The sequence below is a fragment of the Canis lupus genome, chromosome 6, assembly GCF_011100685.1.
Source record: "Canis lupus familiaris isolate Mischka breed German Shepherd chromosome 6, alternate assembly UU_Cfam_GSD_1.0, whole genome shotgun sequence".
Lineage (NCBI taxonomy): Eukaryota > Metazoa > Chordata > Mammalia > Carnivora > Canidae > Canis > Canis lupus.
In genome coordinates, this window is record NC_049227.1 from 24,840,721 (window position 1) to 24,865,717 (window position 24,997).

A 24,997-nucleotide genomic window follows, 5' to 3' on the forward strand; every position below is an offset into this window, starting at 1 on the left:
GCTTCCAATTATCAGTCCCAGACAGAAGCATCCAGTTGATGAAGTTGAGGTGATGTGCTCACATTATAGGGTGGGAAGAAGGGATACCTGACATTTCAAGCTTCCACAATGCAAGGTGGGACCTGCTTCTACTCAGACTCATCCAATGATGGATTCCACCTCCTCCCCAAAAAAGGAGGTTCACTTATTGAGCAAACAAAAACAATAAATGTCAACCATATGTAGACAAAAACTAAAGAGGAAGTAATCATAGGTAGTCATTGTATATGTTCTACCCCAGTCTTCCCCTCTTGGTGATAGAATCTCATTATTTCTCTGCCTCCATCCCCTAGAATAATAGTAGTAAATAAAGACATAGTGGAAAATACTTCCTCAAGGATTCCATTTCTTATGAAATCACTTCCATATTTGGCCAGAAGGAGGCACCCCGAAAGGGAAATTAATATTTTCCATTTGTCCTACACTGCAGTGTGGAATAGGACAGTTAATACCTAGTTCTAATCAGGAATGCTAGTATTAATATTAGTAATTTAAGCAAAAGAACCTAAGGGAAGATAAGGTTATGTGAGGAATATATATACACAAGACACATATATACATACATGTATATATATACAACTATACACATACACATACATATGTATTTACACATACATATAGTGAAGAAAAAAACCCAATTAACCATGAAGTTCAACATCAGGCTAATTACTTTTCCTCTTCTTAGTATTTTGTTGTTTCATACATAATAATTAAATCTCCAGGGATCCCTGGGTGGCGCAGCGGTTTAGCGCCTGCCTTTGGCCCAGGGCGCGATCCTGGAGACCCGGGATCGAGTCCCACGTCGGGCTCCCGGTGCATGGAGCCTGCTTCTCCCTCTGCCTGTGTCTCTGCCTCTCTCTCTCTCTCTGTGACTATCATAAATAAATAAAAAATTTATTAAAAAAAAATAATTAAATCTCCAAATGTGAGATTGAAATATCTCCATCAATAAAATGCACAGCACTCCTGCATTTGCTCACCAAAGTAATACACCGTCAAAGGTGGAACACCAACACAAGGGATTCATAAAGTTCAAGTTGACTTTTAATTACTTGAACTTATATAAGGAGTTGGATTCTGAACTTTAGGGTATGTGGAATATTATGATGTTAACTATGAAGGGATTGCTTACCTATCTAATGACTGCATTCTTAAACATTTGGGGGCCAGACATGAAGAAAATAGCAAGGGATATTTCATTGAAGAAAAGAAGAATCCTTTCCTATCAGCAAAAATTCTTTTATATGTATATGGATTTCTAGACTACTATTTCATATCAGCATGACTTTGTCATGGGAGTCACAAGAATGTCAATCTGAGAGATGCAGGCCTTACAATAACTAAGAGGTTTTTTTTTATTCCTGACTTTCTACTACCATCCACTCCACATTTTTGGGTCACTGGATTAGCTGATTCTTCCTGGAGCCAAAAAGGACAAACCCTTTTTTGGCTCTCCACGATTTTGTTCAAGAAGTGAGGATGTGATTTCCTATCCAAACCAAGTGCACCTGAAACAATAATTCAGCAAAATGTCACTTGTTAGGACATCAGCATCAAAAGTGTGGAAAGAAATGGAAAGGGACAATATCTTGAGTATGAATATAAAAATACGTTACAAATTAAAATGTTCCCATAGTGACAATTTAATGCTAAGAAGTATGTCCAAGAGGCCCTTGGGTGGTGGTTAAGTAGTGAAGCATCTGTCTTCAGCTCAGGTCATGATCCCAGGACCGTGGGATCCAGCCCCACCTCCAGCTCCCAGTCGGCTTCTCCCTCTTCCTCTGCCTGCCACTCCTCATGCCTGTGTGTGCTATTTGTCAAACAAATAAAATATTTTTTTTAAAAAAGGGTGTTCAGGTTTCCTTGTACTTTATATTTCTCATGCTGATAATCAAGTCTCTGAGACTTATGATTTCTGTATAGTCTGTGTTCTATGTACCTCTGAGGGTTCCTCAACAGGAGTATAAAGTCTCTTGATTACGCACATTTCACCAGGACCAAAAAATAAGTAGGATGGTTTGGAAGGCCCCAGTGACTTCTACGAGACCTTGGCCTATAAGGGCAAGATGTATGTGAAGTGTGTCTTGCTTTGCCAACCTCAGTACTCAGGTCCATCACTAGCATTCAGGTACTTAATACATATTAACTGAATAAATCAATGAATATGAATGGTAAATGAAACGGTTCTTCGCAAGGACGGTCTACATCCAGTTGGAAGCCATCGTGTAAGTTTACAGACCAGCTCTTGCGGAAAGCGGCTTTCCCAGGAAGTCCGAGCATCCTTGCGCCGGTGAGCAGTAGGACTACTTCTTCTCCACAGCCTGCCTCCGACCGGCGCTGGGACCCGGCGCAGCACCGAAAGAAGCTTGGGGGCGGGGCTACGGGAGGCCGTGGCGCGCACACGACGTAACCAGCCCGCGCCCGCAGAAGTGAGGAAGCCCGGAGCTGAGGAGAAACACGTTTCTCGCTAGCCTCGGCTCGCGCGCCATGGCGACCCCCGTCCAGCAGCCTCCTCAGTCTAGCGGCGGAAAGCGCAAAGGCAAAGCTCAGTATGTGCAGGCCAAGCGGGCTCGGCGCTGCGACGGCGGCGGGCCCCGGCAGCTGGAACCCGGGCTACAGGGCATTCTCATTACCTGCAACATGAACGAGCGCAAGTGCGTGGAGGAGGCCTACAGCCTGCTCAATGAATACGGCGACGACATGTATGGGCCCGAAAAGGTACGGGCCCCGTAGCGTGCAAGCGGCCTTGGAGGGACGAGGCGATGCTCGAAAGGCCGGCTGCCCGGTGCGCGTGCGCGAGTTTTGTGGGGGAGCTAGCCAAGGGCGTGGCCTCGTCTGCGTTGCCGCCTCTTTGCCTTGTCTGGGTTGCAGACCCCTGCCGGGTCGTGGGTTTGAAAAGCCTACACCTTTGGGGTTTTTTGTTTTTTTTTTTTTCCCTCCCCATTAGTAGTCATAGTGGCTCCTATTTATAGATTGCTTCCGCAGTCCGCGTGTTGTGTTTCTGAAGCTCTCAAACGTTTACTGCTTCCAGTACACTTGTGAAGTAATTAATGTTCACGAGGACACTGAAGCTCAAGCAAGTTAAGTAAACGGTCCACATTCATACGGGGAACTTAATTTGTCCTCCTAGTTTTTGCATATCTTACCACGACTTTTACGCCACGGTTATCATATGTTTCTCCTAAGCCTTGTCTCTGAAATCGTGAGTTTAGTACCAGTGTTAGTTATTTTTTCAAATGCGTGTGTAAATGCAATTAAAAAGTAAAGTTTTTGGGGGGATCACTGGGTGGCTCAGGGGTTTAGCTCCTGCCTTCAGCCCAGGGCGTGATCCTGGAGACCCAGGATCGAGTCCCACGTCGGGCTCCCTGCATGGAGCCTGCTTCTCCCTCTGCCTGTGTCTCTGCCTCTCTCTCTCTCTCATGAATACATAAATAAAATCTTAAAAAAAAAAAAAGTAAAAAGTTTTGTACGCATACAAATTTTAGCAACACACTTTGGAAATCATTTTATTCTTGGCTTAGGATCTGGACTAATACATACACAAACACCTCAACGAATTAAAAGGGGAAGGATGATTTGGGGATTTGGATTCAAAATGTATTTATTTACTAGTTCTAAGGCTTGGGCCCCGGGCATATTATTTAATTATGCTGAGCTAAATAAAAAGGAAAAATGAAAGTGTATCTTAGAATGTTGACTAAAAACAGTGGCTTATGCAAATAAAATACAGCCTGGTATATAATAAAGGTCCTTAAATATGTATAATTATTATTAGCACCTGACTGGCATACTAATAATGGTGGGGCAGAGAACTGGGCGACCAGTGTCCTGTCCACACTGGTACCTTGAGCAAATTCTCGACTATTTCTGTTCCCTGTTCCTTAGTAAAATAGAAGTAAGGGTTGTTGTTGTTTTTTAATGCCATAACTGTTTGGTCTAATTGATGTAGTATTTGAATGTAGGCAAGATCCAAGCTGAGGGAGAAGGAAGAATTCTTGAGACTTTGGTGCAAAAAGGTGGTTTTATTAAAGCACGAAGACAGGGCCCACTGGCAGAAACAGCTGCTGCACCATAGTTATGAGGGGTGACTGACTATATAAATTGGAAGTTGGGGGAGGTAAAGGAAAAGAGAGGTTTTCAAAAGAATTTTTTTATGCTAAAGAAGACCTTCAAGATAGATAGAGACCTTGTCATTGTCAAGTTAGGGTTGTTTTCCCCTCTAGTACAGCAATAATAGTATGTTGGTTGGGAGTTTCCTTCTGGAAGTTAGATTATTGATAAGAATGCTCCCCCCCACCCCCCCGAATTAACGAAGACATTTGTAAACTGAGGGAAACTCTTGTCTTGCAGAACTCTGATCTCTATTAGCCATTTGTTTTTCCTTCCCTTAACTTTAGGGCAGCCAGAGTGCCTGAGGAATGTCCTACATATCCCACCTGTAGGGGGTGGTTGTGGGGAGTCAGCTTGGGCTTTGTCCTCACCTCGCCCTCTGCTCCTTCATCATAATCTCACCAAAAGAAGACTGCCTTATTAGGCACAAAGATATCTCTGATGGGATTAAGGTCTATCTTGAATTAATTCATCTGGTTGAGCACATTACCCAGTGTTCTAGAATGTTAAGGTACTTTTGAAAGCATTTTCAAGTTTTATGTGCCCCAGTCTGAGGGAACTCCCTTTTTCCTCCACATTTTGTAGGGAGCCATATATCAGTTTTTTAATAAAAAGCCTATGTTCAGTATTGATCCATCTGCTACTGGACATTTCACATCGTTAATTATAGCTTTTAATATGAGCTGTTTTTGCATTTCTGCTCATTTGTTTCATGCAGTTTATGGACAAAGATCAACAGCCCTCTGGAAGTGAGGGAGAAGATGATGATGTGGAGGCTGCTTTGAGGAAAGAAGTTGGTGACATTAAAGCCTCTACAGAGATGAAGCTAAGAAGATTCCAGTCAGTGGAGAGTGGAGCAAATAATGTAGTCTTCATCAGGACACTTGGGATAGGTGTGTCTGAATAATAAGCCTTAAGATTATTGAGCCTATAATATCTGGACCTCTCCTTGCTGCAGAACACTGCCTACAAAATGGCTTCATGGTTATGGCTCAGTTAATCATTTGATTGATCTTTTCCACACTGTTCTAGCACTAGGCATATGGAAAGGTAGAATGGGGTGGTGAACATCACATTGGCTTAGGAGTGGAAACCTGGCTTTGCCTCTTTCTTTGTATGTTTCTTTAGGTGAAGAGTACATATTCTGTCTAAGAGGAACAGCTGCTCTTCAGTGCCAGCCAATTTGGAATGGCTCCAGCCATCTGGAATGTAGTCCTATAGGGCCAGATCTCCTGATTTTTCAAAAGAAGTGGGAAATCTGGAGAAGCTCCTAGATTTTTTAATACAGTTAATTAATTTATTTATTTTAAAAATATTTTATTTATTTATGAAAGACACGCAGACAGAGAGGCAGAGAGACATAGGCAGAGAGAGACGCAGGCTCCATGCAGGAAACCTGATGTGGGACTTGATCTTGGGACTCTGGGATCACATCCTGAGCCAAAGGCAGATGCTCAACTGCTAAGCCATCCAGGCATCCCCAGTTAACTAGCTTAAAAATATTGAAAATACTGAGTAGCTCCAAACAGACTTGTAGATAGTGAGGATGGCCTAAGGACCACATCATGATCATGGTTTTAGGGCTCCTCTGAGTTCTGGGATCTAGATTTTTATGCAAACTTAACTGATGGATGAATTAAATCTTTTAAAGTGACTTGCAAATTTGTTTTTTTTTTTTTTTGTAAAAAAAAGTGTACTGTTTAATATTATGTTTGTAGTTGCTGTTTTTGTAGGAAAATAGTATGGTGGTGTTGGACAAATGAGACATCACAAAAATGCTAACTCCAGTGTCTTCATGAAAAATTGTTTTTAGTGAAAGCAGTAATAATGCTGAAGAGTGACCATATTAGATATAGTAATATTCATTACAGGCAGTGAAGAAAGTTGAAAAAAGTTGGATTAGACTTACTAACATTTATTATGCTGATTTCTACTATACGTAGGTCACTGCCAATTAAAATTCATTTTAAAGAGTTTGAGGAGGTTCTAAACCGTCCGAGAATTTATATTTTTAATTTACTTGTTTGCTTAATTTACTTGTTGCTGAATTTTTTTCTTTTTTCCTTTAGAACCTGAGAAATTGGTACATCATATTCTCCAGGATATGTACCAAACCAAGAAGAAGAAGACTCGAGTTATTCTACGTATGTTACCCATTTCAGGCACGTGCAAGGCTTTCTTAGAAGATATGAAAAAATATGCAGAAACATTTTTGGAACCCTGGTTTAAAGCTCCAAACAAAGGGACATTTCAGATTGTATATAAATCTCGAAATAATAGTCACATGAATAGAGAAGAAGTTATCAAAGAATTGGCAGGTATGTTTCTCTTAGTGATTTATATTAGTATGCAATTCTAAATTCTTGAGTTTATGTTTCTTTTTTCTTTTCTTTTCTTTTTTTTTTTTTTTTTTTTACAATTTAAGGCTTATATTTTTGGGTATAAAAGAAGTATATTAGGGATCCCTGGGTGGCACAACGGTTTGGCGCCTGCCTTTGGCCCAGGGCACGATCCTGGAGACCCGGGATCGAATCCCACGTCGGGCTCCCGGTGCATGGAGCCTGCTTCTCCCTCTGCCTGTGTCTCTGCCTCTCTCTCTCTCTCTCTCTCTCTCTCTCTCTCTGACTATCATAAATAAATAAAAATTAAAAAAAAGAAGTATATTAAAATGTCCTCAAAATAGAGGTGCTTGGCTGGCTTATCCAATAGAGCATGTGACTCTTGATCTCATTGTGAGTTCAAGCCCATGTTGGGGGCAGAGATTATTTAAAAAAAAAAAAAAAAAGTCCTTAAAATAATATCAAACCTAACAGATTTCAGTATGTTAGATATGAGACTCTAGGGTAGGTAGAAATGAAATCTTCCAAGTCAAGATTGAATTTTTTGGGAAAAAAGTACTCTGATTAAATGTCTCAGGACTCCTAACTCTGGGAAACGAACTATGGGTGGTGGAAGGAGAGGTGGGCGGAGGGTGGGGGTGACTGGGTGATGGGCACTGAGGTGGGCACTTGACAGGATGAGCACTGGGTGTTATTCTATATGTTGGCAAATTGAACACCAATAAAAAAATAAATTTATAAATAAATAAATGTCTCAGGATTTCATTTGTATTTATTTATTGAAAGAGTTCACAGAGTTTTGTTTTGTTTTGTTTTGTTTTAAGATGTATTTATTTGGGAGATAGAAAGTGCACATGAGTGGGTGAGGTGGGTGGAGAAGGAGACAAGCAGATTCCCCATTGAGCAGGGAGCCTGACATGGGGCTCCATGCTAGGACCCTGAGATCATGACCTGAGCTGATGGCAGACACTTAAATGATTAAGCCACCCAAGTGCCCCAGAGTTCACAGAATTTGATTGAAGTCCATGTAGAAGAGTAGACGAGTATATATACTGGGTTAACAAGTCCCAAATGAAAAGATGAAGGACTCTGTTTGTATCTGTTGAACTTATGATATACTTCTCCCTCTAAATGTTTTCTTACTCTTTGTTACAGGAATAGTAGGCAGCCTCAATTCGGAAAATAAAGTGGATCTTTCCAATCCACAATACACGGTGGTAGTAGAAATCATTAAAGCTGTCTGTTGCCTGAGTGTTGTGAAAGATTATATGTTGTTCAGAAAGTATAATCTCCAGGAGGTGGTGAAGAGTGCTAAGGACCCATCACAACTTAACCCAAAGCAGCCAGCACAAGCAGGAAATGGGAAAGAAGCTAAATTGGAACCTGGTGACAAATCAAATGACCCAGCAGAAGGAAAAAACCAGCAAGTGGTACCCGAAAATAATGAGGACCTGGGGCAGACAAAACCAAGATCTGAGATACAGGTGGTGAATGAGGGAGGAGCTAAACCTGAACTTGAAAGTCAAGTCACAGAAAGATCGGAGTCAAATGAAAATGACCTCTCAGAGGAAAAATAATTCATTTGATGTTGCAGGTGGGTTTCTCAGATGGCGTTTGGTGAGATATTGCTAGGATTCCATATAAAATTGTGACTGACAGTATATCGTTTTTTTTTTTTTTTTACCTTTGTGCACTATATAATGCTGAGCTCACAGTAGTGAACAGTGATTTAGCAATTCCGTTAATAATTCTGTTGGAGATCTTTTCACCCCCATATGCCAGTGTGCAATTAGGCCGATGTACACTTGGTTGCGCTGGGAGAAGCTGTGGATAAATGATGAACACTTGCATGGAGGGGGAGAGTGGAAGGAAGATAATGTTGGCCTCTCCCTCTTGATTAACCTCCCCAGCCTCCCCTGCTGCGCTGCCACCTGACTTATGGGAACAAACTAACTCTGTAAAAGAGAGTTTCATGGGGAATTTTCATTCCAAGGAAGGAATTTTTATGTGTTGCAGTTCAGCTGTCCCCTCCCACTTTGTTATAAACATAGCAAAAACAAAGGTCTTAGAGGTTTAGAAGTGAACTGTTTTTGTGAAGTTTTTCTTTTTGTGTGTGTGATTCTCTTACTTTGTTACTATGCCAGTTTTTATGTTTTATTAACATGTCACAAACATCTCTGATGATTTAGTGCTGCAATTTTTGAAGGCATGGGTGAGGTAGAAGAGGACCATTCTAGGCATAGAACTACAGGCATTTCTGATAAGGTTAGTGATAAAGAGTCTTCTGTGTTTCTTCAGGATGCCAGTGCAACAAGAGAGACAAATTCTTTATAGTGAAAGATACTTTTGAAATCCAAGCTATTCTCTTGCATTATACATTGTCTGTGGAATGGAACTTATAAACCTAGTATTTGCTCCAGCAATTGGAACTATAAATCATAACCATTTGATGATAAAGATGTTCATTATTTAAAATGACATCATGTAATATCAAAATAATAACTTTTGTTTAAAAAAATCACACTCAGGGGCACCTGGTTTGCTCAGTCTGTACAGCATGAGACTGTTGATCTTGGGGTTGTAGGTCTAAGCCCCATATGGGGTGTAGAGATTACTTAAAAATAAAATCTTAAACAAAAAAATCACATTCAGTTAAAGGTTTAGGAAGCAAATTATTTAGTAGCAGCAATTACACTACGAAAAGAAAAACTCACATAGTTGGTGAGACTAATACCAACATTAAATGCTAGAGCAGGAAGCTGTACAAGAACCTGAAAAGCAGCAGCTTCTCAATCTGGGTTGATGAGTCAGCAGATTTCATGAATATTTGCCATACTGTAGCCTTGGTAAGATTAAAATTCAAGAAGGCTTTTTCTGTGAGGAGCCTCTCAAAACAAAAGGCAATATAAATTTCATGGGTTTTCATATCTGAGGACTGAAGGTCTGTCATGAATAGTCCTGGTGCTCATGGTTGCCTCCATGACAAGTTTTGCCTTATTTTGGTAAAAGAAAATCCTGATGTTGATGTTACAGCACACTACTTTCTTCACAGAGAGGTGCTGATATATAAAAGGAGATGAAGTGAAGAAAGTTCTGGATAATGCTGTAGAAATTGTTAACTTTATTAAAGACCCATGTATGCAAGAATGTTTGAAAACAAAACTAAAGTCTGAACAAGGAGCACATAAATCATCATACAGAAATTCAGTGGCTTGTCAGAGGATGAGTTCTCAACAGGATATTTGAGTTGAAAGGTGAATTGCCAGAGTACACACAAGGAAATACTGGCCAGATTTTGCTGAGTGCTTTGGAGATGAAAGATGGCTACAAAAACTAGTCTATTTAGTAGACATTTTTCATCACATGAACCAATGAGACCAGTTTCTTCAAGGTTCTGGAGAAAATTGTTTTGAAAGTAATAAGGTTCTCAGATTAAAAAGACACAGACTTCTTTGGAACTATCACTTTGCCAAAGGAACTCTTGAAATGTTTCCATAGCCACTTGGGCTTGAGAATGAAGAAAAGATAGCAATAAGTCTGCAGTCTTAACTAAAACTCTCCACGAAGAACTACAAAACCAAATTAAATAGCATTACCCCTCCTTTTCCTAAAACTGGTTTATGACTGGGTGAGGAACCTCTTCTCTGAATCTCAGTTTAAGATTTTCTCTGGGAGAATAGAAAGAACTCTGTAAGTCATAGTCTGATAGTTCTGGGTTTCTGTGAAATAAGAGTATCCTTAACTTAGTGCTCACACTTGCATGCCATGAGAGTTCCCTTAATTTGGAAGTTTTTTTCAAGATTTCCTCCAAGGTAAACTTCTGAAAAATGTTGGAAAAGATGGACACCAAAGAGAGCTGCATACTAAGTCCAGATTGAGAATAAATATTAAGAGGCTGTGAAATTTACTTTGAGAGATGGGTTTATTAAGTTTTAAAAAGTTCAGAAGTATTATAAATGTTGAGTCTTCCTGCACCAATATCTGTGTTTTTTTAATGGTTAGGGAATATGGGAATGTATTTTTATCCTCCTAAACTAGTGGTCCAGACTGGAAGGATTGGGGAGGGGCAAAGACTAGAGACTGGACCTTGGTAATGCAGATGAGGCTCTAACTTCCTTCTACATCTTTTTAGATACTTAGATACTCTTAATAGGTTGAAGTCACCTTGAAAGGATGTTAAGAGCATTGTAGTGTCATTTGCATGAACACGGAGGATAGGACTTTGGTGCCTTCATCAGACTTGCTCCAAGACAAAGATAATTTTATTTTGATAGTTCAAGACTCTGGGACTGTGGGAATAAAATCGGCCATAAGCTTATAGAACATCCAACTCTATGGAACTGGATTCCTTACTTTGTGAAAGCTGCTACTCTACAGAAAGATTTAGTAGTTTGTATTTAATCTTGTATTTATTTGTATTTGGTAAGACCTGAGTACAAGTGTTCTTCCCTAGCTGTAAAGCACTGTGTTCTGTTGGAATCTGAATTCATTCATTGATGTATTTTCAGGCTTCTCATCTTTATTGTCATTGACAGTTAAGCATGTTTTATAAATGACAAGATTCCAGGGTGGGAATGGAGTGGTTTCTTTCTTTTAATTTTTTATTTTTTAAGTTATGTCAATTTAAAAAACTCTAGTGTTGTGATTTAGTAAAGCGGATTTGCTCTGGAGGAAAGAGTGTTAAACTTGGTATTTTGAAACATGTTTGTTTAAGATTATCATTTCCAAATGTTGTTTTACTTGTACTTTGCTTTTGGTATGGCCAAATATTTCGCTTGTTTTTCATAGTTCCTGATATTTTCAGAAAAATCAAAATAAATTTGTTCCCTGAAGATTGGTGCTCTGTGCTCTTTCTTTCTTCCTGCCTCTTAGTAAAGCTCTTGCTTTATAATAAATATCTCATAACTGATCCTTATATGTCAAATTATATATCAAAAGTTATGTTCATTGATGATATACATGATATAAAACTTTTAGTAATTGCTCTTGATTAATTATTTGTAAGTAATCCAAACTTCAGATATTTTCCAGTCAACTTGCTTCAAAAGGGAGGTATAGGGCACCTGAGTGGCTCAGCTGGTTAAGTGTCCAACTCTTGATTTCAGCCTGGGTTATTAGCTCTAGCCCCTAGTTGGGCTCTCTGCTCAGTGGGGAGTCTGCTTGGGATTCTTTCTCCCTCTCCTTCTGCCCCTCCCCCTCTCTAAAATAAACATCCTTAAAAGATACAGTAATACAGTATTTAATTAAATTTACTTACTGGCTTTTGAATTACTTATATTCCTTATTTTAAAATTAATATTTTAATTCACTTTTTTTTTTTTAAGTAGGCTCCATGCTTATAGAGCCCAAAGTGGGGCTGGAACCCACCATCCTCAGATTAAGACTCAAGCCAAGATCAGGAGTCAGGTGCCTAACCAACTGAGCCACCTAGGCACCCTTTTAATTCACTTTGAAGAACTAGTAATATAAGATGTTAAGCAGAAGAATTTTTTTTTTAAGCAGAAGAAATTCTATCTTGAACACTTTTCTTAGAATAATTGTTCTAATCTTTATTTTGACTTAGGCACAAGATACATTCATTGTCCACTGTGCTTTTCTAAGTAATCATTTTCTATTTTAAACCCTGGAAGTCATTAAAATCATTGCCTCTGTCACTTTGGTCATTATAACTGTTTTCTTCCCAAATATTTTTAGATCTTTTTTGATTTAATTTTTGATTAAGTACAGAACAAAGTATAGGGTTTTTCAACTAGAAAAAATCTTCAGCATTGTAATAGAGTAGTCACTAAATTATCAGAAAACAAGGAATAAAAGAAAGCAAGCCTATGACTACATAATGCCATACTTTCTTATCAGGCTATGTCCGACCCCATTCGTGGTCTCTCAAAACGTGGCGTTTGATTTTCCCAGTGACTGTCTTTGGGAGTTCTGGAACAAATTCCACCTGATTAACAGAGAAACATACTATGAGACACAATTCCATTTGACAATCCCAGTTGTCAGTACAATAGGGAGAGCATTTGTGTAACTGGCGAGTTTGAGTCTGGGGGTTGTTTTAGCTTAAGCTCATTAAAATTCTTGTGTTTATACAGTCCAGTTGACATTGGAGCTACATCATGAGTTTTTAGTGCAAAGGCTATATGCTTTGTCAGAAGAATATAATAATACCTTTACTCTATTGCTTCCCTTCCAGTTCCAACTAGACCTAGGCCTTTACTACCCCAGGGAAACAGAGGCCACACCTAAATGCACAGAGAAACCAGTTAATTCATGGGTTTTGGGCTTTTAAGACCTGTGTCCAACAGTTTCTGAAGGAGACTTTGAGAGATAATTTTGAGTACAATTTTCCCTTCATGCTCATGGTAAAATCTGTTTTCCCTCCCTCGAGATGTCACTATTTAAAAATTTTCTCAACATTCTGAAAATCAACTGGTGACTGATTTAGTAAATTTAATGGAGAAAATGTAGCTAGTTCTTCGGCTGAAGTTAATGACCCTTTTGGTTGAAATACCAATTGAAATGGAATGCTCATATCAGTATCAACAAGATTCCAGGATGAGAAGAAAGGAAATTGCAATGCCATCTCTATGTTTTTAAAACTTTTTTTTTTTTTTAAAGATTTATTTATTCAGAGAGAGAGAGAGAGAGAGGCAGAGACACAGGCAGAGGGAGAAGCAGGCTCCATGCAGGGAGCCCGACGTGGGACTCGATCCCGGGTCTCCAGGATCACACCCCGGGCTGCAGGCGGCGCTAAACCACTGCACCACCGGGGCTGCCCGCCATCTCTATGTTTTTATGTAAAATTATTCTCAAAACCTTCCTTGAAGGTTTCGGAAGAGATTTTACAGTTTCTTTGGATAATATCTTTTTTCTGAACCTAAGTTTGGTCACTTGATACTTAAAGGCTTGTGCTTTGAATTTGGAAGAGTATTCTGGCTTGAGGGTCATATGATAGCTGAATCAGGTATGGTCTTTAAAAATTTTCCACCACTTTTTTTTCTCATGGAATGGGACTGATTAGTCTTATAAACTGATGAGTTTCTTTATAAAGTAGATACTCAGTGTTGCAGAGTTGATCAAAACTAGTTTATCAAACATTAAGTGTTCTAAAATAAATTTTCTAAAGCAAAATTATTAGGGCTAAACAAGTTAAAATAGGTGTCTTCAACTTACATAATGAGCTACCCTAAAGTTAAAAGCTAATAAAATCTATGTACTTAATAGCTTAGAGCTTGTTTGATAACACTCTTCACTTCTGGGCAAAAAATACTTACCTTTCTTGGATATTTGTAAGGTGCAGTTGTTTTTTTCACATGATCCTGAAGTTCAAGAGTTAATTTCTCTGGGTTGGATGATTTAAAGGGTGCAGATAAGACAACAAAGGCTTTCACTACCTGCAGAAGAAAAGTCCATTTATATTGATGTTTGTTTTTCAGACACATCAAGAGTTGGAACCAAGGCTGAACACAGGTACTTAAAATTATTTGTTAATAGCAGCTTGATGCAAATCCAGAGATCTCCTCTGAAAAGAGCTTGGATACAAGTCAGGTTTTGAGATCTAATTCCAGATAAATGGTTTGAGTGTGAGGAGAACAGTGTTTCGATAAAGCTAAAAGTTGAGTTTTATTTACATGTCACACATATATTTAACATTTCAGTCGGGGTCCTAATATTATACAGGCAGTTCTTGATTTACAGATGACCACTTCAAACCTACACTGTTAGAAGCATGTAATAGGGAGACAAATGGTTCCAGAGAATATGGCTTGAAAGGGATTTGGGGAGGTTTGGTGGAGGGATTTGTATGCTGCAAGATGAACTCTCAGGAGGGATTCATCTACCTCTGAAAAGTCTTTTCTGCTAAATATTTTTTGCTTCTCTTCTGAATACTATTCAAAACCCACCAATTAGATAATTACTGAGATTAGTTAAGTATAATTTAAATTATCAATTATTCATACACTGATTCCAGTTGGTATTTACTTCTAATGTTCAGATGAAATCAAATATATTGAGAGAATGAGAATATGGTGGCAGGAAAAAATGCTTTGAAGAATGGAATCCATTGAGTGTGGAGGTGGTACAGGAGGTTTGAGTATGGGATCGATAGAGTCACTGCAGAGGCTCACTGATATGTAAAAGACATTGTAGAGGGTGCATGGGTAGCTCAGTTGGTTAAACCTCTGTCTTTGGCTCAGGTCATGATCCTGGGGTCTTGGGATAGAGCCTCACACTGGCCTCCATGCTCAGTGGGGAGACTCCTGCTCCCTCTCCCTCTGCCTGCCACTCCTCTGCTTGTGCTCTCTCTCTCTCTCTCTCTCTCTGTCAAATAAGTAAAGTCTTAACAAAAAAAAAAAAATGGCATCAGAGAAGGAGATGTGAAAGGATGCTGATACACAAGCTGTTTTTGAAATTTTGCTGAGTCTGTAAGAAACTTCCTTGAGGAAAGGAAATGTCTACCTTCCATACTACATGGCTTCCTCCTAAAACTAAGTCTTGTCATCCCCCAAGTTCCCTTTCATTAGGTCCTAAGTAGGCTTGTGGGACTTGTTTGGGAACCTAGCAACCACCTTCTATTTTCATTGTTTCTGTGAAAAAATGTAGTTTGATTTCCATGACAGTCATACACACAGTAAAATCTGCTTTTTCTTATGCAGCACCTAATGGCCCCTTTTAGTAATAGTACACTGATTTTCCTATGGAGTATTACCCTAACTTCTCTCTCTGGAGGTGTTGGCACTAACTTCTACCTCCAATGACCAGTATATGATCCAGGTCTGGCTAGTGAGCATATACCATTCCCTGGACCACATTGGTTAGATATGTGATCTAAGATAGGCAAATGTTATTCTGGGAATTGCTTGAAACTGTTAGAAAAGGAGCTGTCTCCTTTACTGGTTGTTATGCTGTGTACATTTGGAGTCGGTTGCTACCAAGTAGGAAGAACCTACCTGAATGGAGCCAACCTAAAGAACAACAGCCAGGAAGATGAAGAAAGACAGAGTTTTGCTAACTTGACATGAATCCTTGGATGTAGCTGTACCTGAAAACCTCACTTACATGTGAGCCAATAGATTCCTTTTTTTTTAAAACTTAAGTCAGTTTGAGTTGAGTTTCTGTCACTACTAAAAGAATCTTAATACATCCCCCTTGGGACACAGCTCATTTGTAAAGTTGAGTGCCTAGTATACATTTTTGTCACATGTGCTTCAAAACAAGAATTACATGACTACTCCTGATTCACTCTCCAGAGTGGTCAAATGGATAGAATTGGAAAATATGAAATTGCTACTTTAATGACATTTACTCTACCTCTCCTCTGATTGGATCTGGACTACTGACCACAGCTGATTCAACCACTGCTGGGTGTTCAATTAGCGCACTTTCTACTTCAAATGGCCCAATACGGTACCTAGAAGAGGAAAAGAAGCCCTTGATCACTATATCACTCAAGTAGGAGATCTCCCCCTGGCAATCTGTTACTCTGTAAGAGTGGCAAGTATACAAACCCAGAAGATATGATGACATCATCAGCTCTGCTGACAAACCAGAAATACCCATCACTGTCCATGATGCCTCTGTCTCCAGTGACATAAAAATCTCCTCTTATTGTGGCAGCAGTTTTCTCTGGATTGTCCTAGGAATCAAAGATGACTTTGGGGGTGAATTTGGTTAGGATAGAAAAAGGGATATGGCACCCATGCAGTGACTAGTACATTGCACATACTATTTCCAAAAGAATATAATTTTTTTTAGGGCACCTGGGTGGCTCAGTCATTAAGCATCTGCCTTTGGCTCATATCTCAGGATCCTGGGATCAAGCCCCATGGGCTCTCTGCTCATAGGAGAGCCTGCTTCTCCCTCTCCCTCTGCCTGCCACTCCCCCTGCTTGTGTTCTCTCTCTCTCTCTGTTAAATGAATAAATTCTTAAAAAAGAAAAAGAAATTTAAAAGGTGGTTCCTACTGTAGAATACTAAAGGTTCAAGAGTATAATGAAAAGGAAACCCCACTTCCACCTCTTCTGTCCCATATCACCCCCTCCCTGCTCTCTGCAGCTTGCCTAGTTGTCTTTTCTGGGGACGAGCATGACAACTGGTTTCTTATACATAGAATTTAATCTTTACAACCCATAGGAGATTGGTGATATTCTCCCCATTTTACAGTTGATGAAGTAGACTTGGATTTTGTGACTTGCCCAAGGTTACACAGCAACACATGGTGGATATGAAATTTGTACCCAAGTCTAAATACCACCTTTCTATTAACTTATGAGTAGCACATTCTCCATTCTTGTACCACATATTCAGAGAAGAAACAGAAGGGCCTTGTGGACTTCAGTCTGAGGGCAATTTCCCCTTCTTTGCCAGGTGGTAAGACGTTGCCATTTTCATCTATAATCTAGAATGAAAGAAAATTTAGATTCCTAAAATTTTCTTTTTACAAAATGAAAACAGGTTATGAATAGTTGTACACTGAATAGCAGAGAACTGTAAAACATTCTTTGTTGAAACAGTCAGATATTACCCACCTGGACATCATAGGGTAGTACTCCTTTCCCCATAGAGCCTGGTTTAATTTCTTGTCCTTTCTGATTGGCACAAATTATTCCCTATTGAGAGAACATGTTTTATATAAGAATATAAAAATTCATTTTCTGTAGCTATTTATATCATGACAATACAACATAAGAGTCAGTTTTGACTGGACTGATTTTCTCGGCATGCATGCTTGTCATATATATATATATATATATATATATATATATATATATATACACACACACATATACACACACATATTATTTTAGAACAGTGCTTCTCAAATGTGAGTATATGTCAGAATCATCTGGAACATTCATTTTTCAAGCACAGATTGCCAGGCTCCATCCCAGAGTTTCTGATTCAGTAGTTCCAGCTAGTGTGGGGTGGGATGTCTGAGAATTTGTGCTACTACCGAATTTCCACATGCTGCTGATGCTGCTGGATTTTGGACCATACTTTGAAAAACTGCTCTTTTAGACTAAGGGTGCCATTTAGTGGTGCCATCTTGGGATAAATTCCCCACTGGGGCTTCTCTGATGTCCTCAGTACCGCTGAGAAGATGAGCCACATGATTCTGACTCTCTCCAACCTAGCTTTTAAGACTTCTGAATGGGGAGAAAACAGAAAGACTGCAGGGAATAATCCTAATTCCCCTCTAGCCAAGCCTAATTGGGCAATTCAGAGGTTCTGGTAGTTAATGGCAAGGTAAAGTATTCTAGGAAACTCCATAAAAATTTAGAGCACCAACAGGGCTCTTCAGGGGCTCATTCTGGAGTTGAAAGTCTCCCAATATGCTAAAATTTCAACATTTCCCATTAAACATACCACTTCTGTCTGTCCATAGCCTTCATACAGCTCCAGCCCAGTTTGTACCTTCCACTGTTCCAGCACCTCTGGGTTCAGTGGCTCCCCTCCGGTCAAGCAGTGCTGTAGTTTCTTGAATTTATATCTGCAGACACAGAGTCTCATGGAGTCTTTGGGGGGAAGAAGTCTGAGTAGCCTTCATTAAAAAATTATTAGGAAATTCTAACAAGCAACTGAGTTAGAGAAGGCAAGTGTTAGGAAGGTTCATTCAGCAAATATTTTTGAGCACCTACTATCTTGCCAGACATGGTTGTAGATTATGTGGGGCATGTTAGTGATTAAAGTAAAATTTCCAGGGACGCCTGGGTGGCTCAGTGGTTGAGTGTCTGCCTTCGGCTCAGGTCGTGATCCTGGAGTTCTGGGATGGAGTCCTGCATCAGGCTCCCTGGGGGAAGCCTGCTTCCCTCTCTGCCTCTCTCTGTATGTCTCTCATGAATAAATAATACAATCTTAAAAAAAAAATTTCTATACAGAGTTTGCATTTTAGCAGGCTGTTAAAGGAGGGGAGAAAGTAGGAGAAAATGCTGATAATAATCTTAAGCAGTTATTATGAACCAAGTGATAAAAACAGCTAACATTAATTGAGCATTTACTGTGCTGTGAGGGCTTTAGGAGCACTCTCATAATCCTCATGTCCGTATTTTACAGATGAGGACATTGAGGCTGGGAGAACTTAAAGAAATTGCCAGAGGCCTCATGAAGGGCTGAGTTGACTACTCTGCACTTAATATTTGTGTAGTGTCTCCCCAAGTGGGCCACGTACATTGAATTCTCACCAGAAACCCATGAGGCAGCTCTTAATCCTCTCTCATGGATAGAATTAAGGGATACTTACTTAGATCATCTTGAGTGTTTGAGGTCTCACTAGTAGTAAGCAGTAGAGCCCCATTTGTTTAACTTTGGAGATTAAGCTTTTCACTACTGGCCTTACTACTCTGCTGCCCACTTTCTCAAGTGAGAAAATCTGAAACCACTGGGCTCTGATGCATTGAGGTCTCCAAGGGGCAGGACAGGAATTGTGCCTATTCAAAGTAACCCTTGAAAGCCCTCAAACTACTCTTGAGATGTGAGCAAGATGTTCACATTTTGAGGGATGCCTAGGTGGCACAGTTAGTTGAGCATCTGACTCTTAGTTTTGGCTCAGGTTGTAATCTCAGGGTTGTGAACTCAGGGTTGTGGTCTCAGGATCTTGGGGTTGTGAGATTGAGCCCTGTGTTAAATGCCATGCTCTGGGGGCAGAGTCTGCTTGAGTTTCTCTCTCCTTCTCCCTCTGTTCCCTCCACCACATGCTCCTTCTCTCTCTCTCTCTCTCTCTCTCTCAAATAAATAAATAAATAAATAAATAAATAAATAAATCTTAAAGAAAACAAAGATGCTCACATACTGAGGCCCACAAAAGAGTTGACCCTGACTAGGATAAGAGAGGTTTCAGATCTGCTTTATTTTGTTTCACAGCACTCTCTCTCCTGGGTGTCCATACTTGGGGGGACTGAGGACAGGTGAGGCTGCACTACTTAAATTGTTTCTCTCTTCCTTTCTCTTTCATGCAGTCAATTCATATTGGTTAAGTATATATACATTGCAAGTTCACTAGGGGTTCAGGTGATTTGGATAAATTGATTACAATCCTCAAGTCATAAGACTTACATTAACTTCTCTTCAAGGCAGTATAAATGCAGTTATATTTTGGGGTAGAGGGAGGTTAGTTCTTGGACTGTAGGGTTCTGATTTTCCCTGAAAAAACATTTATTTGCCCCTTAGAGGCTATTTCTAGGGGAAGCTGAGAGGCAATTTGGGCAATATCTGCAGACATATTTAATGGTCACCAGGGAGGTTCTACTGGCATCTAGTAGGTGGAGGCTGGGTAGTATGCTGCTCAACATCCTGCAGTACACAGGACAGCCCCCAACAATACAGAATTACTCGGTCCAAAAATGTGAACAGTGGCAAGACTGAGGAAACTTGCACGGAAATGGGGGAGATCTGTGATGCTGGACTGCAGCTTTTGTTTATGCTTCAAATGGAGGTTTCCACTCAAGTACCTTTTCAGATCTTTCTGCACAAGCATCCGGTACACAGTGGGAGCAGCGCACAGGGTTGTGATGGGATAAGTCGTGAGTGTCTGGATGATGGAGAAAGACAATTGTCAGAAATGGTTAATTAGAGGCCACAACTAGAGCTGCTGTCTGCACCCCCTCATCCTCTTTCATGACATTTCCATTATATGACATTACTAAGAATCAGAAAGCAAGTATTTATTAGTTGTCACTAGTGGCTGTATGTCTGTTGGGAATTTACAATTATTGGAAAGAAAATGTGTATGTTACAGTAATAGACATACACAATCAACTTCAACTGAAAGTAAATTGTTGAATTTGAGACCAACTCCAAAGTATGAACTGGTTTATTCTACCTCAGGGCTGCAAATTACCTTTCACGATGGGATTTTGAAACCTCCTGCCCATATATTCCTACACAGTACTCACTCTGAATGTAAACTAACCTACCAAAACCTTCCAACACTCTTTCTATAAAAAGATCAGTCCTGGGGCACATGGGTGGTTCAGTCTTAGATTAAGCCTCCAACTCTTGGTACCTCCTCAGGTCAAGATCTCAACGCTGCGAGATTGAGCCCTGTGCAGGCTCCACCTTCAAGGTAGAGTCTCCTTGGGATTCTTTCCTTCTCCCTCTCCCCTTCCCTCTGCTCCTCTCCCTGCTTGCGCATGTGTGCTCTCTCTCTAAAATTAAAAAAAAAAAAAAAAAAAAAAAAGACAGTCGTTTTGCGTGAATTAAATGCATTAGTAAGGCGTTTTTCAGGTCTTTCCCTAACTTTAAGATTTGCCCCACTCATTTTACCTCCAGCTCCTTGAAGAAAAATAATAACCTACACATGTTGAATCTAGAGATACTCATGTTCTAGATGCCCTATTTCTAGAGAGATTCCAGTATATCAAATAATAAATTGACAGTTTGTATTTAATTTAAGCATTTGAGAGAATCCTTTCAAGATGTATTTCTAGGCTATCTGGATTGTCAAAGATCAAGAAAAACTTTTGATCTGTAAGTGAGCATTTCTACTGTCTGTACTTGCTCCCTGGATTCCAACTGTTCTTCATAAGTGTAAATGCATGTAACTAAGAATAAAGTTTTTAGAGCACTTAAAATACACTATCTTTGTAAACTAAGAATATTCCTTTTTTAAAACATTTTTTTTAAATTTATTTATTTACGATAGTCACACACACAGAGAGAGAGAGAGAGAGAGAGAGAGGCAGAGACACAGGCAGAGAGAGAAGCAGGCTCCATGCACCGGGAGCCCGACGTGGGATTCGATCCCGGGTCTCCAGGATCGCGCCCTGAGTCAAAGGCAGGCGCCAAACCGCTGCGACACCCAGGGATCCCAGAATATTCCTTTTTTTAACTAAGAATATTCTTATTTCAATAGACTTAGTTAATATCAATACCACATATTATTATATTGTCAATATGCCTTATTTAATATATTAAATAAGATTATTACAATAAGAATATATTATATATTTTACTTATATATTATATAATATTTAGTATTTTATTTTAAAATTCTTATTTCTTAAAATGCAGGTTTTGTAACTGCAAAGTTAGTTTATCTACTCAGGGCACTTTGTAAAACCTGATGCAGAGGTCCCAGTTCTTATGTTAGCCACCATTTCTGTTAAGACCCTGCAGCCATCTTATCAGACCAGTTAGCAAAATAACAGGGTGAGTACAGCTTTTATTCACACACAGGTGTGGTGTTTAATAATATGTATTTCATTAAACATAATTGGTTTTTCATGGTTGATAATTGGCCTGAATCACATCTTTCTAAAGGCTAAAGAAATCAGAGCAATCTGATACCTTAGTCTAGCTGTATCTGGCGGAGAAGAAGCATGCCTGATTTCAAGACAAATATTGGGTTCTGAGAATTCACAAACTGAGAAGCACAGGGTGAGGGGAAAATGGGAAGGAGCCTCTCTGGGAGAAAGGCAATTCTACCTTCAATCTTCTCTATACAGGTTTTGGATTTTTCACCTATTGTTTTTGTTTCACTGAATCGGAAACCAAAGATTTGTTTAGACTTGAGACTCATAATCTGTTATTTAGAACCTCTTAGGTGGGATGTGAGCAAATCCTGAATAGTTTGAAGCAGGAGAGTGTTGTAGGTGTTCCTTCTCTATTAAATACATTCAAAAGCCAAATCCCCAGATACTTCATTTCCTAAAAAGGAATGATTTCCAGAAACCTAGGAAACTATATTCTGAAGAATCATTTCTTTGTGGTTTTGGCAGGGAAACGAAGGGAAAGATGTAGTAGCTAGTAGCCATGACTTACATCCAGTAAGGCGTCAGTGTCAAGCTGTGCCATCCGATGTACAAAGACACAGGCTCCCTGAAGCCAGGATGAAAACACACTGCCAATGGCAGCCTTGATCCAGCCAGTGTCAGACACATTCCATATAATATCTGAGGACTTCAGGTTTAGCCAATACCTAAATGATATGGGGAAGCAACAAGACAGACCAAAAAAACCCGAAACAAAATTTTAAAAGCAGGAAAGCAAACAAACTCATATCTTCAAAAACTGGCCAGAACCTCAATGGCTACAGAGAAGGGCCAAAAGAAGCCTGAAGGCAGGATGAGCGATTCTAACTCCTACTTTTGTTAGAGGACTTTTTCAGAATCCTAGGTAATCAAAGTAGAGAGGGAGGCTGGGTTTGACATGATATTCTGAGTTTGTTCATTGATGCAACAAATATTTATTGTGCAAATATATGCTAGGCAGAGTAGTGAGTGAGATATACCATCAGATATTTGCTTTTACTTTAGGAAGACATATAGTAGATAAACACACAATAAAATAAGAATATAAATCAGTATCATAATTTCAAGTAGTGATAAGTGCTCTGATGAAAATAGGAAAATGTGATAGTTTTAGGATACCTAGGAAGGCCTTTCTGGGTGGGTGAGTTTACCTGGCAGTGAGAAGGAACCAGACATGCCGTTGTGGACATGGGGTCAAGGTTGATTCCTGTACATCACCCTGTACTCATTGTGACAAGTGAACTCCTTAATCCACATCACCTATTTAACCCATAAATTCTTGCTTGATCAGTTGGTGAGATGGTGTCATTTACTGAACCTAATTAGGCTGGGCAGGGGCATAAAGGGTTCTGTTTTGTAGATGTTACACTGGAGAAATCTAATAGTCATCCAAGTGGAAGTGTCAGCTAGGCAGTTGGATATACATATTGGCAGCTCAGGGGAGAGTTTAGCAAAAACAGTTTCCCTCCCTACCTTCCACAGATGGTGTACCCAATTCCGAGGCTGCTCTGAGAGTGTAGGGCCATCTTGGGAGAGCCTGTGGTCCCACTCGTGAAATAAATGGCCATTGGTTCTTGACTTCCTGTCTCCACACAATTGTGCTCTGAAGAGGCGGATCTGTAAAATATGGGTCCCAATATGATAGCTAAAGATGGCAGACAAGTTTAACTCTGAGATTATAAATATACATATATATTTTTTTTCTCTCTGCTACTTATGCCCCTTTGATACCAGAAAGCAGTTAATAGAACAAAACTTAATCCAAAACCTCCTTGATAGGAATTTCTCAATAAATCCTAAAGGGATTTTGTAGATCTTTGCTAAGCTTTAATAATTCATTGCTCTCTCTTTTTAAGCACCACCTCTGTATAGGCCACGTTGACAGCCAAGATGACTTTCAATATCAATGACAAAAGGATGTGTTTTTTATTTACTTAAGCATTTTTTCTAAGGTTTTTTTAATCTACATTTTAAAAAATCAATAATGAATCTTTATGAATTGTTTATTAACATTTCAGGAGTTTTTATACTTAAAGGAAGATCTTTTAGATCTTCTCTAAAAGAGGATTTGAATCAAACTTTTTAATACTTATTATTCAGCATCTTCAACATCACTGGCAGACACAGTCATGTGCTACCATATAGCATCCCATTCTTCTTCCTTGCACTGATAAAACTCTCATTTTGTTCTGGTATCAGGCAGTCATATGCTTCAGGGGAGACTGTTCCTTATATAGCTCCAGGGAGTGAATCTTGATTATCCTAAGCCAATTGTGGTAATTCTTATACCAGAGACTGATTTAGGAATGGGCACATGGTACAGTTATGGTCAATGAAATTTAAAGGCTTTATGGAAAAAGTTTCCTTAATACAAATCAAAACCACAATGAAATACCAGCTCACACCTGTCAGAATGGATAACATTAACAAATCAGAAAACTGTGGTGAGGATGGGGAGAAAGGGGAATCCTCTTACATTGCTGATGGGAATGCAAGTTGGTTCTGCCACTCTGGAAAACAGTATGAAGTTTTCTCAAAAAGTTGAAAATAGAGCTACCCTATGGCCCAGCAATTGCACTACTAGGTATTTACCCCAAAGATACAAATGTAGTGATCTTAAGGGCCATCTGCATCCCAATGTTATAGCAGTAATGTCCAAGATAGCCAAACTATGGTAAGAGCCCAGAAATCCACCAACAGATGAATGGGTAGAGAAGATGTGGTATATATATGCAATGGAATAGTACTCAGCCATCAAAAAATGAAATCTTGCCATTTGCAATGACATGAATGGAACTAGAGGGTGTTATGCTAAGTGAAATAAGTCAATCAGAGAAAGACAATTATCATATGATCTCACTCATATGTAGAATTTAAGAAACAATATAGGATCATGGGGGAAGGGAGGGAAAAATAAAATAAGATGAAATCAGAAAGGGAGACAAACCATAAGAGACCCTTAATCATAGGAAACAAACTGAGTTACTGGAGGGGAGGGGGTTCTCGGGATGGGGTAACTGGGTGATGTAATGAGCTCTAGATATTATATAAGACTGATGAATCACTGGGACACCTGGGTGGCTTAGTGGTTGAGCATCTGCCTTCAGCTCAGGGGTCCTGGCATTGAGCCCTACATCCAGCTCCCCACAGGGAGCCTGCTTCTCCCTCTGCCTATGTCTCTGCCTCTATCTGTGTGTCTCTCATGAATAAGTAAGTAAAATTTTTTAAAAAGACTGATAAATCACTGAATTCTACCTCTGAC

The 24,997-nt window shown here is 39.5% G+C and overlaps 2 protein-coding genes and 1 long non-coding RNA gene across 4 annotated transcripts in view; 1 reads left to right on the forward strand and 2 right to left on the reverse strand.

Annotated features, from left to right (window-relative positions):
* Window positions 1–593: 593 nt before the first annotated feature.
* LOC119872187 lies at window positions 594–2,828 on the reverse strand. Its single transcript, XR_005360845.1, has 2 exons — window positions 2,279–2,828; window positions 594–1,849 (listed from the first exon to the last, which is right to left on the reverse strand). It is a non-coding gene; the product is annotated as an uncharacterized LOC119872187 (long non-coding RNA).
* Window positions 2,430–11,320, forward strand: THUMPD1 (THUMP domain containing 1). The gene is made up of 4 exons (XM_038540170.1): window positions 2,430–2,757; window positions 4,868–5,042; window positions 6,219–6,467; window positions 7,644–11,320. Exons 1-4 carry the CDS (start codon window positions 2,527–2,529, stop codon window positions 8,063–8,065), a joined length of 1,077 nt encoding a protein of 358 aa, XP_038396098.1. The 5' UTR covers window positions 2,430–2,526; the 3' UTR covers window positions 8,066–11,320.
* A 691-nt stretch (window positions 11,321–12,011) lies between these two features.
* LOC479821 (acyl-coenzyme A synthetase ACSM4, mitochondrial) overlaps window positions 12,012–24,997 on the reverse strand; it is a 55,276-nt gene continuing 42,290 nt past the window's right edge. For both annotated transcript variants that reach the window (XM_038540168.1, XM_038540169.1), the window contains 10 exons: window positions 23,209–23,352; window positions 22,247–22,403; window positions 19,936–20,015; window positions 17,855–17,978; window positions 17,017–17,097; window positions 16,785–16,886; window positions 15,998–16,125; window positions 15,801–15,900; window positions 13,763–13,882; window positions 12,012–12,432 (listed from right to left, as the gene is read on the reverse strand). In XM_038540168.1, the coding sequence (XP_038396096.1) occupies window positions 12,346–12,432; window positions 13,763–13,882; window positions 15,801–15,900; window positions 15,998–16,125; window positions 16,785–16,886; window positions 17,017–17,097; window positions 17,855–17,978; window positions 19,936–20,015; window positions 22,247–22,403; window positions 23,209–23,352 (1,123 nt within the window). In that variant the 3' untranslated portion in view covers window positions 12,012–12,345. The remainder of the gene's footprint in view (window positions 12,433–13,762; window positions 13,883–15,800; window positions 15,901–15,997; window positions 16,126–16,784; window positions 16,887–17,016; window positions 17,098–17,854; window positions 17,979–19,935; window positions 20,016–22,246; window positions 22,404–23,208; window positions 23,353–24,997) is intronic.

Excerpts from the sequence above, each read along its gene's own strand:
- THUMPD1 (XM_038540170.1), top strand. The coding sequence starts at position 2,527 with ATGGCGACCCCCGTCCAGCAGCCTCCTCAGTCTAGCGGCGGAAAGCGC. Across the intron at positions 2,758-4,867 it reads ACATGTATGGGCCCGAAAAG|TTTATGGACAAAGATCAACA; the intron begins GTACGGGCCCCG and ends TGTTTCATGCAG. Across the intron at positions 6,468-7,643 it reads AGTTATCAAAGAATTGGCAG|GAATAGTAGGCAGCCTCAAT; the intron begins GTATGTTTCTCT and ends TCTTTGTTACAG.